This window comes from Gossypium raimondii, chromosome 2, assembly GCF_025698545.1.
Source record: "Gossypium raimondii isolate GPD5lz chromosome 2, ASM2569854v1, whole genome shotgun sequence".
Taxonomy (NCBI): Eukaryota; Viridiplantae; Streptophyta; class Magnoliopsida; order Malvales; family Malvaceae; genus Gossypium; species Gossypium raimondii.
Window position 1 is genome coordinate 38,563,602 of NC_068566.1, and position 11,463 is coordinate 38,575,064.

General features: G+C 35.2%; 1 protein-coding gene across 4 annotated transcripts; it reads left to right on the plus strand.

Annotated features, from left to right (window-relative positions):
* Positions 1-2,283: 2,283 nt before the first annotated feature.
* On the plus strand, positions 2,284-11,251 carry LOC105788673 (hypothetical protein). 4 transcript variants are annotated; one of them, XM_012615661.2, is made up of 17 exons: positions 2,287-2,620; positions 2,961-3,189; positions 3,464-3,587; positions 4,414-4,470; positions 5,601-5,792; positions 5,876-5,953; positions 6,492-6,674; positions 6,774-6,854; positions 7,338-7,403; positions 7,476-7,568; positions 7,851-7,976; positions 8,403-8,516; positions 8,673-8,768; positions 8,854-8,951; positions 9,029-9,477; positions 9,686-10,080; positions 10,789-11,251. In XM_012615661.2, the coding sequence occupies exons 1-17, from the start codon at positions 2,515-2,517 to the stop codon at positions 10,882-10,884; spliced, it is 2,583 nt and encodes an 860-aa protein (XP_012471115.1). In that variant the 5' UTR covers positions 2,287-2,514; the 3' UTR covers positions 10,885-11,251. The 4 variants fall into 4 exon arrangements, with proteins under 4 accessions (XP_012471116.1, XP_052483437.1, XP_012471115.1 ...); XM_012615662.2 differs by lacking the exon at positions 10,789-11,251 and having other exon boundaries at positions 2,284-2,620; positions 9,583-9,730; XM_052627477.1 differs by lacking the exon at positions 10,789-11,251 and having other exon boundaries at positions 2,285-2,620; positions 9,663-10,081.
* Positions 11,252-11,463: the final 212 nt, after the last annotated feature.

Consider the following 11,463-nt stretch of genomic DNA (forward strand, 5'->3'; position numbering starts at 1 on the left):
TTAAATTTTAAGATTTGCCAAGATTCTTGCTTAGCTTAAACTTGCGAGATCATTTTCCACAGCTTATATTTGAGCATAAATCACATAGTGGCATAGTACAATGTGCATAAGAACTCCCCCTGTGAAAGATCGTGAGGCATATAGTCTCTTCGTACAGACTTGTTGCATAATATCTTCATATAGCCCACTGAAATGAGAGAGAGTCATTTCAGATTAACTTGGCGGACAATCCTGCGAACTCTTTAATGCAGATTCTAAATGTGGACTCGTACATGCAAACTCAGAAGAATATTCATGGATACAACAAGTCATACATATGTATTCATAGAAGAACTTTGCAATCATGGCGGATTCATACAAGCGAACTTTGTTGTGGACTTCATTTGGTAAAATATCACATTTAACTTTAACATGAAACTTATCGAATAAGTCTGGCGGACTTTCATATCATTCATAACTTTCATATGCCACGACCATAGACTTGCTTACATATATGTGGCTTAAAGACTTAGACTCCACAGAGTCTCATACGTACATAGAACCCACATTGGGTTATCTTATTCATTTGCGCATATATCTCTGAACAATCCAATTGAACCTCCACAAAGTTGAAAGACATGCATATACATTCTCCATACTATCCGCTTGAACCTCCGCAAACATGAAGACAACCACAACATGAAAACACAGTACTGATATACATATATTTAAAACAACCATAAAAAGTTTGAGTTTAGAAACTCACCAACAAAATACCCTGATTGACCCAACTTACACTTGCTTAGCCTTCCCTTTATCACTTGGACCTTATCTTTCTTAGTTGGCTAAATATAAAAATTATATAAAGATCAAAACGAAGGTATACATATGTAAGAAACTTTAATCCATATGCATGCAGAAGAATTATAGCTAGTATCTACTACTTTAACATCACAGTTCAAAATGAATCATACTGAAATCCCTAAACTTTCCTTTCTTTTACTTAAATTGAAAGGTACGTAAGATCTAGAAAGATTATCAAATTGTTAAGTTCTCAAATATTTATGCTAACACCTTAGATTCTTCCTTTTATGCAACCCGTTTCTTAGTTTTCCTTCCTTATAGAATGAACCAGAGAAGAAAAAGACAGAAGAGTGATAGAAAAATGAATATTAGCATGAAACCCTTCCTATATATAGTCTTTCCACCACCGCTTCCCTTAATCCCAAGATAGTCAATCTTATTAATACCCTTAATCATAATGTTTCCCACTAACAGAGACTCTAGTTCTAATTTGACGGAACTAAATTTAAAACCTAACTATTTACCTAACAGCACGTAAAGTTCACACAATTATACTTGAACCCGCTTAAACATAAAATTTTTTAATTAAGTACTTAAAATTTCAATTTTGCGAAACCTTTAATATTTCTAGGTGTGACAATGGGTGCAAGGAAAGTCATTTTAGAAATAGATAGTTTGGAAGTTGTTACACTTCTGCAACGGCCTTTGGCTGATATCTTGAGTTTGGCCACAGTTCGTGATGCTTACTGCCTATTAAAAAGGCAATGGGAGGTTCAAGTTGTGCATGTATACAAGGAAAGAAACACAGTTGCCGATGCTTTGACCAATTATGCTTTAAAATGCCCTCTCAGATTTCACTATTTCATGCAACTACTAATTGAAGTTTTGCACATCCTGTATGATGATATGATCGATCCTGGCTAGCCAAGACGGGTGACTGTACAGTCAAGGGCGTAGCTAAGAGGGCTGGCAGGGGTCTTGACCTCCCTAAAATGAAAAACTTTATTTTTCCATTTAGGCTCTTTAAAACTTTTAAAAATTTAAATTAGTGAAGGTAAAATTGCACTTTTCCCCTCTAAAATGATAAAATTTTGATTTAATCCTTTAAAAAAATATAAAGATATAAACTCTTAAAATAGTGAAATTATATTTTTACTATTATAAAAATTACAATTTAATTTGGCCTCCTAACAAAATTTTCTAACTTCACTCTTGTGTAGTTAAGGTTATACTATTTCTTTCTTACCAAAAAAACCATATAATTGATTAATAACCACATCATTCATAACATGGAAAAAGGACAAACACATGCAGCGTTTCCTTTTTCTTGTTTTTTTTTTTTTCATTTAGTTATTTACCGAAGAGTAGTCTAAATACCAAAATCGAACAAATAAAAGTTTAATCAAAATCTCTGTAGTTGAAAATTTATCCACACGTGTGGGGGAGAGCACACACGGGAGATATTTGTCTTGTTTTTGAAAAATGATAAGCATGATATTTCTCGACCTTACAAAAATCAGCGCATTGTTTACTCAATCAATTTCCCGCTTCCAGAAAAAGGCTCAATCATCTCTTTTGCTTCCTCTCGTTCGTTAATCCCTTTAACATAAATGCACAATCTTTAGGGTTTAATCTCCTCTTTTCGATTTTCCCAGACCTTAAGAAGTTGATGCAGTTGGGGTTTTGGGAGGTTTATCTTTAGCTTTCACGCCACTTAAAGCACACCAAAAAATGGCAGCTTCCACTTCCCTATCGCTGTGTCCGTACATATTATGTCGCAAGGCCGGTCCTAGAAATCGTTACATTTCTTGCTCCGTCGGCTCTCCTACTTCCATAAGTACTTCTTCCTTTTTTTTTTCTTCTTATAATTCTGTTTGATTACCGAGAAGGTGAAGTAAAAATGAGATTCTTAAGCTTTTACGTTTTTGTTTCTTTTAAGCTAGATGGGATGTTAGAATGGTTTTTGAGTGCTTTTTAAGTGCTCGAAATAAGGCGAAATGGAGGAGTTTTGGAGTTCATTGGTTAATTCTTTTTAGAAGTAGTGGAACGTAGGATAGAGAAATAAATTGAAAATTTTAGTCCAGTCTTTTATAGGCTCTTGAATTGGATGAATAGCTTATGGAGATTGTTTTCTTCAGTTATATTGATGGTTTCTTAACTGCTTTCTCATGTTTTAGGTACACGAAGAACTAAAGTGCCACGTAAAAGTTCAGGAAGATTAGATGGGGCTAGAAAAAGTATGGAAGACTCTGTCCAACGCAAGATGGAGCAGTTTTATGAAGGAACAGCTGGGCCGCCACTTCGGGTCCTTCCGATTGGTGGCTTGGGTGAAATTGGGATGAATTGCATGCTTGTTGGGCATTATGACCGCTATATTCTAATTGATGCTGGTGTTATGTTTCCAGAGTAAGTCTTGCGCATTTCATTTCTAGGGGGATTTTAGACTAAATACTTTTATGTGTAATTTGTGCTTATAGTAGAGAAAGTTGGTTATGTATTCTAATTTCTGTTACTTTTAAAGAAATTTCCTAATATCAGAAGACAGCCTAATTTTGACTAAGTTGTTGATCTTTTATTTGTGCAAATATATGTCAAATATGCTGCTGCAGATATGGCTACTTTTCTTTCTTTGCTTTTCTTTATTATATTAATGTTGTGGTTTACTTTGACATCATTTCAGCTATGATGAACTTGGAGTCCAAAAGATTATACCAGATACTACATTTATTAAGAAATGGAGCCACAAAATTGAAGCAGTTGTGATTACACACGGCCATGAAGATCACATTGGTGCGTTGCCTTGGGTAAATTCTTGTCTGTCTAGCCTGTTAGTCTTTTATGCTTACCTTTTACTCACCTATTAAATAGTTCCTAATAGGGCATCAAGACTTCTTATCACTTTCCTTTTATAGTGAAGTAAGATGCATGTTATGCTGTATAAGCCTTTGTTGGTGCCTTACGCTTCCTGTGTTCTTGCTACCATGAAGTTGTTTTGTCCATTTTCAATGAAAGGTGAATCTATACAAGTTGTTGCTCAAGGAGTAATACGTTACCTGTATTATGAGACACCTTCCTGACTCAGTTTCTTGACCTTTGCCACTGGGCAGGGGAAATGTTCTCAGAATTTTGTCTGGTTCTTTTCATTTACGTTACAGAGCATCGCTGCTTTGTGCACGGTACTGTGGTCGTTAGTTTTAGATCCCTCAGTAAAAATAGGAAAGTAATTAAGAATAACAAACACTAGCTATGTCTATGCTGGGTTAGAATCTTTCAGCATAATGTATTGGATTTGTTGAAAAGACTGAAATTCTGTCTTTTTTTTTGTTGTAGACAGGAAGTACAAGAGATAGAGATAAAAGAAAGGAAAAAACTCTACCTAAAAATAAGTGATCTAATACCTAAACTTTATGAACAAGATATTTTCAAGAAACGGAAAGATAATAATACACAACATTTTTTGCAGGATTGATTAGGGTTTTTCAAATACTAAATAACTATTAAGTTGCTTTACTTGGAAATTGGTATGGTAATGTAAATGTTATTATTGATGGTTCTAGGGTCTAGGACTGTGTTCATGTTGCATTTTTTTTCTTTAACATTATTTTACGAGTTTTCTTTCCGTTTGAGCAGGTTATCCCAGCATTGGATCCCCATACTCCCATATATGCATCATCCTTTACAATGGAGGTACTTTCTATGGATGCAAAAGATTTATGATATGTGGCACATGCTTTGTTTGAACCTTACTATGTCTCATTTCTTATGACATCCCTAGAAGTATTGGCAAAAATCACTGTTTTTATGGATGCAGATGTTAAGGTTCTAAAATCTCTAATAAGCATGACCTTTATTAGAGATTAAGAGAATGAATCCTTAAAATCTACCTTTTAATATTTGTGAAACTTTGTCTTGGTAGCTCAGTAGCTATTGGAAGTTTATACCTCTTAGGCTTCTTTTGGATTCTATCACACCCATGGTAAGATGGCATCTTAAGGGGACATGCCTCTTTATTCCTTTACATTGGCATCCAAGTTCTCTTTGGATAACATGAGGTGAACTGCGTTGAAACAAACGCAGCCCAAAATTCTTATTGGCACTTTATGCTCCATTGAACAAAAGCTCCTCCTAGTGGAGGGTGTTGTTACATGTATAACCCTTCTGGGCTATTTGATTCAAAGAAATTTTGAGTCAATTATTTTATTCAATTAGATAATAATAAAATTATTATTATAAAATAATTATAAATGGATTTATTTACATAAAAATTCAATAAGCATACCGGTTTTATGATTATGAAACTAATATAAAATTATCTAAAATAAATAATTACTTAAACAATAAATATAACATATGGTTTCATATAGTTTTATTAACTTTTAATAAAATTATTATTTGACTTTAATATGATCTTTCTAATTATTTGCTATTTATTAATTTCATAAATATTAAATAAGCTAAATTTCCTTATATATAATTACAATATCGAGTGTCTTTAATGGTCATTTTACATTTTCACTATAATTCACTTCACTTTCATCACTGCGATTGGACCCAGACTCATATATTATCACTGATTTTAATCTCACCGCTGCAGTATCCTATCTCATTGTTACAGTAACAAAAATTACCTCCATCACAGTTTTTCAATTTTAGCAAAGCTAATCTCACCACCCATCCAAATGGACTCTTAAAGTTGTTGAGAGTTTATACCTCTCAATTAACTATATTATTGAGTGTGCAAAATGAGAACTTACTGTCTCATCTTTATTGCCTCTTGCTAAAATGGAGTGTTGACACTCTTGCATTCACGTCAACAGCTGATTAAAAAGCGTTTGAAGGAGAACGGGATTTTTGTTCCGTCTAGACTTAAAGTATTTAAAATTAGGAGGAGATTTAAGGCTGGGCCATTTGAAATAGAGCCTCTCAGGGTGACCCATTCTATTCCTGATTGTTGTGGACTAGTTCTTCGCTGTGCTGATGGTACAATTCTTCACACTGGGGATTGGAAGGTCGGTTTTCCTCCTTGTCTATGCATTTTCTTCTCTTGTTACACTAAAACTTTCAGGCCACTTAAACTGTTAAGAGTTGACAGATTGATGAATCGCCATTGGATGGGAAAACTTTCGATCGGCAATTTTTAGAGGAACTCTCAAAGGAAGGAGTAACACTGGTATGAATCCTGAATCTATTCTTCTAACTTCCATGAGAGGTTTTTTAGAGCAGATTACAGGGGTTACTATTACGGAGTGGCGGTGAGGGCTTGTTAAAGGTTCATAAGGGACTTGGACATGATCTATTAGTTGCATCTTCAATTTTCTGTGACAAAACCAAATACAGGAGTATAATTATTTCAGTGATTTGACTCTTGATCGGGGCATGTCTTCTTAGACTATTTTAATCAACTAAGATGATTGTTTAGAATATGATATTGCTTGGTATTTGGTACTTTGTGATTTGTTTTGTTGCAATTCAAAGATGGACACTGGCAGCTGACACCTTGCGTTGCTTATGTCTGTTCTTTGGCTTCCTAGGTTATTTTAATAATCTCTTGTGCATTAATTAAATCCACAAAAAAGTAAAGAGATATCTGTTGTCTAGATTTGTCTGGATCTTTTAAGATACAATTCATCTGATGCAAATTGAGCTCGTCACTTCTTTCAAAACTGTTCCAATGAATGTGTAATTCAGTAAATTCATATTGTTTACAGATGATGAGTGACTCAACCAATGTATTGTCACCTGGAAGGACAATTAGTGAAAGTGCAGTAGCGGATGCATTGTCGAGACATATTTCAGGTGCTAAAGGAAGAATTATTACTACCCAGTTTGCTTCAAACATACACCGGCTTGGAAGCATAAAGGCTGCTGCAGATGTAACTGGTAGAAAGTTGGTATGTTTTGCCTGACTGCAAAGCTATCTTGTGAATCTAGTTGTCTGAATGATAGGGATGTCAGTTTTGACAGCTGAGATGTTGTGCACCTTGAACTAGGTATTTATTGGCATGTCATTGAGGACATATCTAGATGCTGCTTGGAAGGATGGAAAAGCTCCAATTGATCCATCAACTCTGGTATTCATTCTTTTGTGACACAACTTTCTTTTTTTTACCTATATAGTGTTACTCTTTTACTTTTCTTGTAAGTTCTAAGTTTGTTGTTATCAAATTAAGCTACTCAGTTGCTAAACTGCCCTTTTGTACAAATTATGCAGTTCTTGTTTAAGCTTATTTAGTGTGAAGTAAACCTTTAAATAAATGATGGGATTTGTAATTGGTATCCTCTTTTGCGATTCATACCTTTAAGACATAACTTCCAATATCCCATAAAGATTACTTTTTGTCTCTTAGCGATGTTTATGTTAGCTCTTCTTTTAGCTTTAAGCACATCCTACTTGAATTTGGATATCTTCATACTGCTTTTATTCATTTCAATCTTACATTTTCCAAAAGAAAAAAAGAAAAAACGAAACTGTGTTAACTGAAACTCTCGTATCATGTACAACTGATTGTTTATCTTGTATCATTTGCTCTCTGCTCTTTTCATTACGATTTTAGGTGAAAGCAGAAGATATTGATGCCTATGCTCCAAAGGATTTGATAATCGTCACAACTGGATCCCAAGTAAGTTAACCTCTCTGGCTCTGATGAACTACACATTTAGCTGGCCTGTGACTAAGTGCTCTATTGTGTCAGGCAGAGCCACGTGCTGCCTTGAATCTTGCATCATATGGAAGTAGTCATTCCTTTAAACTGAACAAGGAAGATGTGATTCTGTATTCAGCTAAGGTAATGATAATGTACTATATGCATTCATTTCTAACTGAAGAATTCTTTGAGCTCTTAATGACTGAATGTTTGCTGATGAAAAAAAATTAGCAGTGTGGTCAAACTTTTATTGTTCTATCTAGGTACTATTTCCTATGCTATGGGATAGGGTGTTTTTTTGTTTGTTTGTTTGACAATATACGGGATAGTTTTGGTATATTGATTATTATTTACTATAGGTTTTCTAAATCTTGCCCCAAAGTAATTGATTTGTTAAGATATCATTTTTAATCTTAATATCAGGTAATCCCTGGTAATGAATCTCGGGTGATGAAGATGCTAAACCGCATATCAGAGATTGGATCAACTATAGTGATGGGTAAGAATGAGGGGCTGCACACTTCTGGTCATGGATATCGTGGAGAACTGGTAAGATGAGTCAACACTGTTTTGCATGATTTCATTTTAAAAAGTTTTTTTTGTCACTTTCTTGTTCCTTTAACAAACAAAATACCAAAGGATAAGGAAACAGCATGACATTTAAAACTCAGGATGGCATGTTATACATTGTTGATGCATTTAATTGTAGGGCCTCTGGCTGCAAGATAGCATGAATTTATATTTCTTTCTTAAAAAAAAGAATTATTTTGTTCCTTCAGTAACTGTTAAATAAAGGGGGTTTACTAAGAATTTGTTTTTGAGTTAAAAAAGAAAAATCTGGATGTGAATTGGACGTACTATGGATGTGATTTGAGTCGACCAAATAAAAAATCTTAGATTTTGATTGTGATGTTCTTTTTCTCCTGTTGTCTTTACTTGCATGTAAAACACAGTCTCAATGGTTTTATTTTGAAGGAGGAAGTACTTCAAATTGTGAAGCCGCAACATTTTTTACCTATACATGGAGAGCTTTTGTTTCTAAAGGAGCATGAGCTACTTGGAAAATCAACTGGCATTCGGCACACCACTGTAAGTTGCTATTATTTCTAGTTAGGAACTTTTTTTCTGATTCTCTCAATTTAAGTTGATTTTTGATTCGTCATAGGGGTTGCTTCAACATTATCTATCATGGTAGAATATGTACATTATATGAAAATCGTAATATAATTCTTATCATTGTATCAGGTTATAAAGAATGGAGAGATGCTTGGGGTTTCTCATTTGAGGAATAGAAGAGTTCTGTCTAATGGTTTCAGTTCCCTTGGGAAGGAGAATTTGCAGGTTTGAAATCCTCAAAAAGCATTCATCATTTTTCTTAAAAAAGTTAATTGAGAAGGATCTTCATGAATTTAGTCTTAAATTGCAGCTAATGTACAGTGATGGTGATAAAGCATTTGGCACATCAACCGAACTTTGTGTTGATGAGAGACTAAGAATTGCGTCTGATGGCATTATAGTGGTCAGGTAGATAAGTTTATATGCTTAAATGAAGTCTATGTATGTTTCATATTTGTTGACATATTAATATATCCGTTTTGCAGCATGGAAATTTTACGCCCTCAAAAGATAGATGGCATGGTTGAAAATACCTTAAAAGGGAAGATAAAAATAACTACTCGCTGCTTATGGTTAGACAAGGGGAAGCTTTTAGATACACTCCATAAAGCTGCTCATGCGACATTGTCAAGCTGTCCTGTGAATTGTCCTCTAGCTCACATGGAAAGAACTGTTTCAGAGGTATTGAGGAAGACAGTAAGGAAGTATAGTGGTAAAAGGCCTGAAGTCATTGCCATTGCATTAGAGAACCCGGCTGGAGTTCTCTCTGATGAGTTGAATGAAAACCTATCTGGCAATTACAATGCTGGTTTTGGGTTACCAACATTGAGAAAAGTGGTAGATGGGCATCCAAGAAGGGGACCACCAAACAAGATGAAAGTAGAAGATGACGGCATTTTGCATTTAGAGAATGCCTCGGAACATAGTTTATTAGGTTGGTCCTTATCCTCTTTCGCTTCCCCTTCCAATCTCTCTCACTTATTCATGCTAGTGTCCATCTGCATGCATGTAGGCACATAATTTGATTGGATGTGTGTAGGTGTTGGAATTGTCAATTTATTGAGGTGAAAGCTAGTTCTCTTTGCGATTTAAAGCACCACTTTCATTGATGTCTTCTAGTCTGTCATGATTTCATCAAGCAGATGATGATGCTGAAGCTGAAAGGTTCTTACCCGTGGAAGACACCAGCACTTCAATTCCCGACTATACAGAAAGGCTTACACCCAATACTGATGATTCTGATGAATTGGAGGAACATGAGCCAGAAGTTAAGGGTGATGGCACTGCAAGCAATGGAGATGACTCAGAAATGACAGGCTCTCAACCAAAGTCGTCAAAGCCTAAGCGGAACAAATGGAAACCTGAAGAGGTTAAGAAGCTAATTAAAATGCGGGGGGATTTGCATAGCAGATTTCAAGTTGTGAAAGGGAGAATGGCCCTCTGGGAAGAAATATCTACAAGTTTGTTGGAAGATGGAATTACTCGAAGCCCAGCGCAGTGTAAATCTCTATGGGCATCTCTGGTTCAGAAATATGAGGTTTGTTCTTTCTCTTTTTAGTTTTTTTTTTGAACAGTGGGTTATATCTCTCTCTATATTTATTCTAGAGTAGCAGATGTAATGGTGGAAGATGTTCCGTGTGGCTTTAGTTTCATGGATATTCATGTTGACACCTCTAGCTTCTCCAGCACATTTAAGAATTTAAGTCTCTAGTTAGGAATGATAGAATCTATGTTGCTTCAACTTTAATTTTTCTTGAAGTGCTCATGTCCGACACTTGTGTAACGCATATCTTAACATGCTTATGGGAATATGATTCTTTGAGAACCCTCCAAATACATGGAAATCTTGAAAAGAAAAATTGAATAAACCTGTGTCCAACACTCGTACCCTTGTCGAGTAACATAGGATAGAATGATAGCATCACAAAGAAATTTGAGATCCAGGTACTTGCTTGAACTAGGATGCTACAATAATACTTGCATCATGTCCTAGGTTATGTCAGTATTGGTGTATTATGAGATTAAATAGCGGCTGCAACTCAACGTTATGGCCTTTATTCTATGGTTTCGGATCTCTCTACTGCTGAATATTCATCGAAATTCATTGCGATAGCATTCATGATGTACATAACTGCAATAAATGCATATACAACTGCAATTTAAATCCCTTTGATCAAGAATGTTCAATTTGTTTCCCCCTATCACTTGTGTTGCTTACTGACAACTATTGGCATATATTTGACAGGAAAGCAAGAATGAGAAGAGAAGTCATAAAAGCTGGCCCTATTTTGAGGACATGAATAAAGTTTTATCTGATTTTGAGGCAACAGCCACAACATGACTCAAACTTTGGAGGGGAGATGCTAAACATATGAACTATTCAAATATAGCCTGAACCAAGACAAGAGTCATAATAAACAGGGACAATTGTTGTAACCATGGAATTCAAGGGTGAAGTTGGAGGAACGGGAAACCGGGAAACGAGGAAAGAGGCTTGTTTTGAGGTCAGTAAAGTGTTCGAGTATAAATGTACAAATGATAAAAATGGGTCAAATCAGAAAGGCCATTAATGGCAATAATCTTGTAGCAATAGACTTCCTGTCAGATTTTCTATTTTATATAGGCCCTAGCCCATAAGGGAATAACAACGGTGGAATTTACTCTCTTTTTTTCTCTTTTGAATTCAACAACGGTGGAATTTACTCCCCCCCCCCCCCCTCATTTTCTAGGCTAGAAGTAAACAATGCCCTCACTAAAGCTCGCCCTTATATCTAATTAAGTTTTCAGTGATGGAGCTTGATATTTTTTGTTAACCGAAACTTTATTGGTCGATGAGGTGATTGATAAAGACCAGTAGAATTTGAAACATGGCATGACCATGCCATGTGGATGTATGTTGATATGGCATGTAATGTTAGAA

Bases quoted from the DNA above. Each gene is read 5' to 3' on its own strand.
- LOC105788673 (XM_012615661.2), top strand. From the start codon at position 2,515: ATGGCAGCTTCCACTTCCCTATCGCTGTGTCCGTACATATTATGTCGC. The intron at 6,675-6,773 runs GTATGTTTTGCC...ACCTTGAACTAG, and splicing joins ATGTAACTGGTAGAAAGTTG to GTATTTATTGGCATGTCATT. The intron at 9,478-9,685 runs GTTGGTCCTTAT...TTCATCAAGCAG, and splicing joins CTCGGAACATAGTTTATTAG to ATGATGATGCTGAAGCTGAA.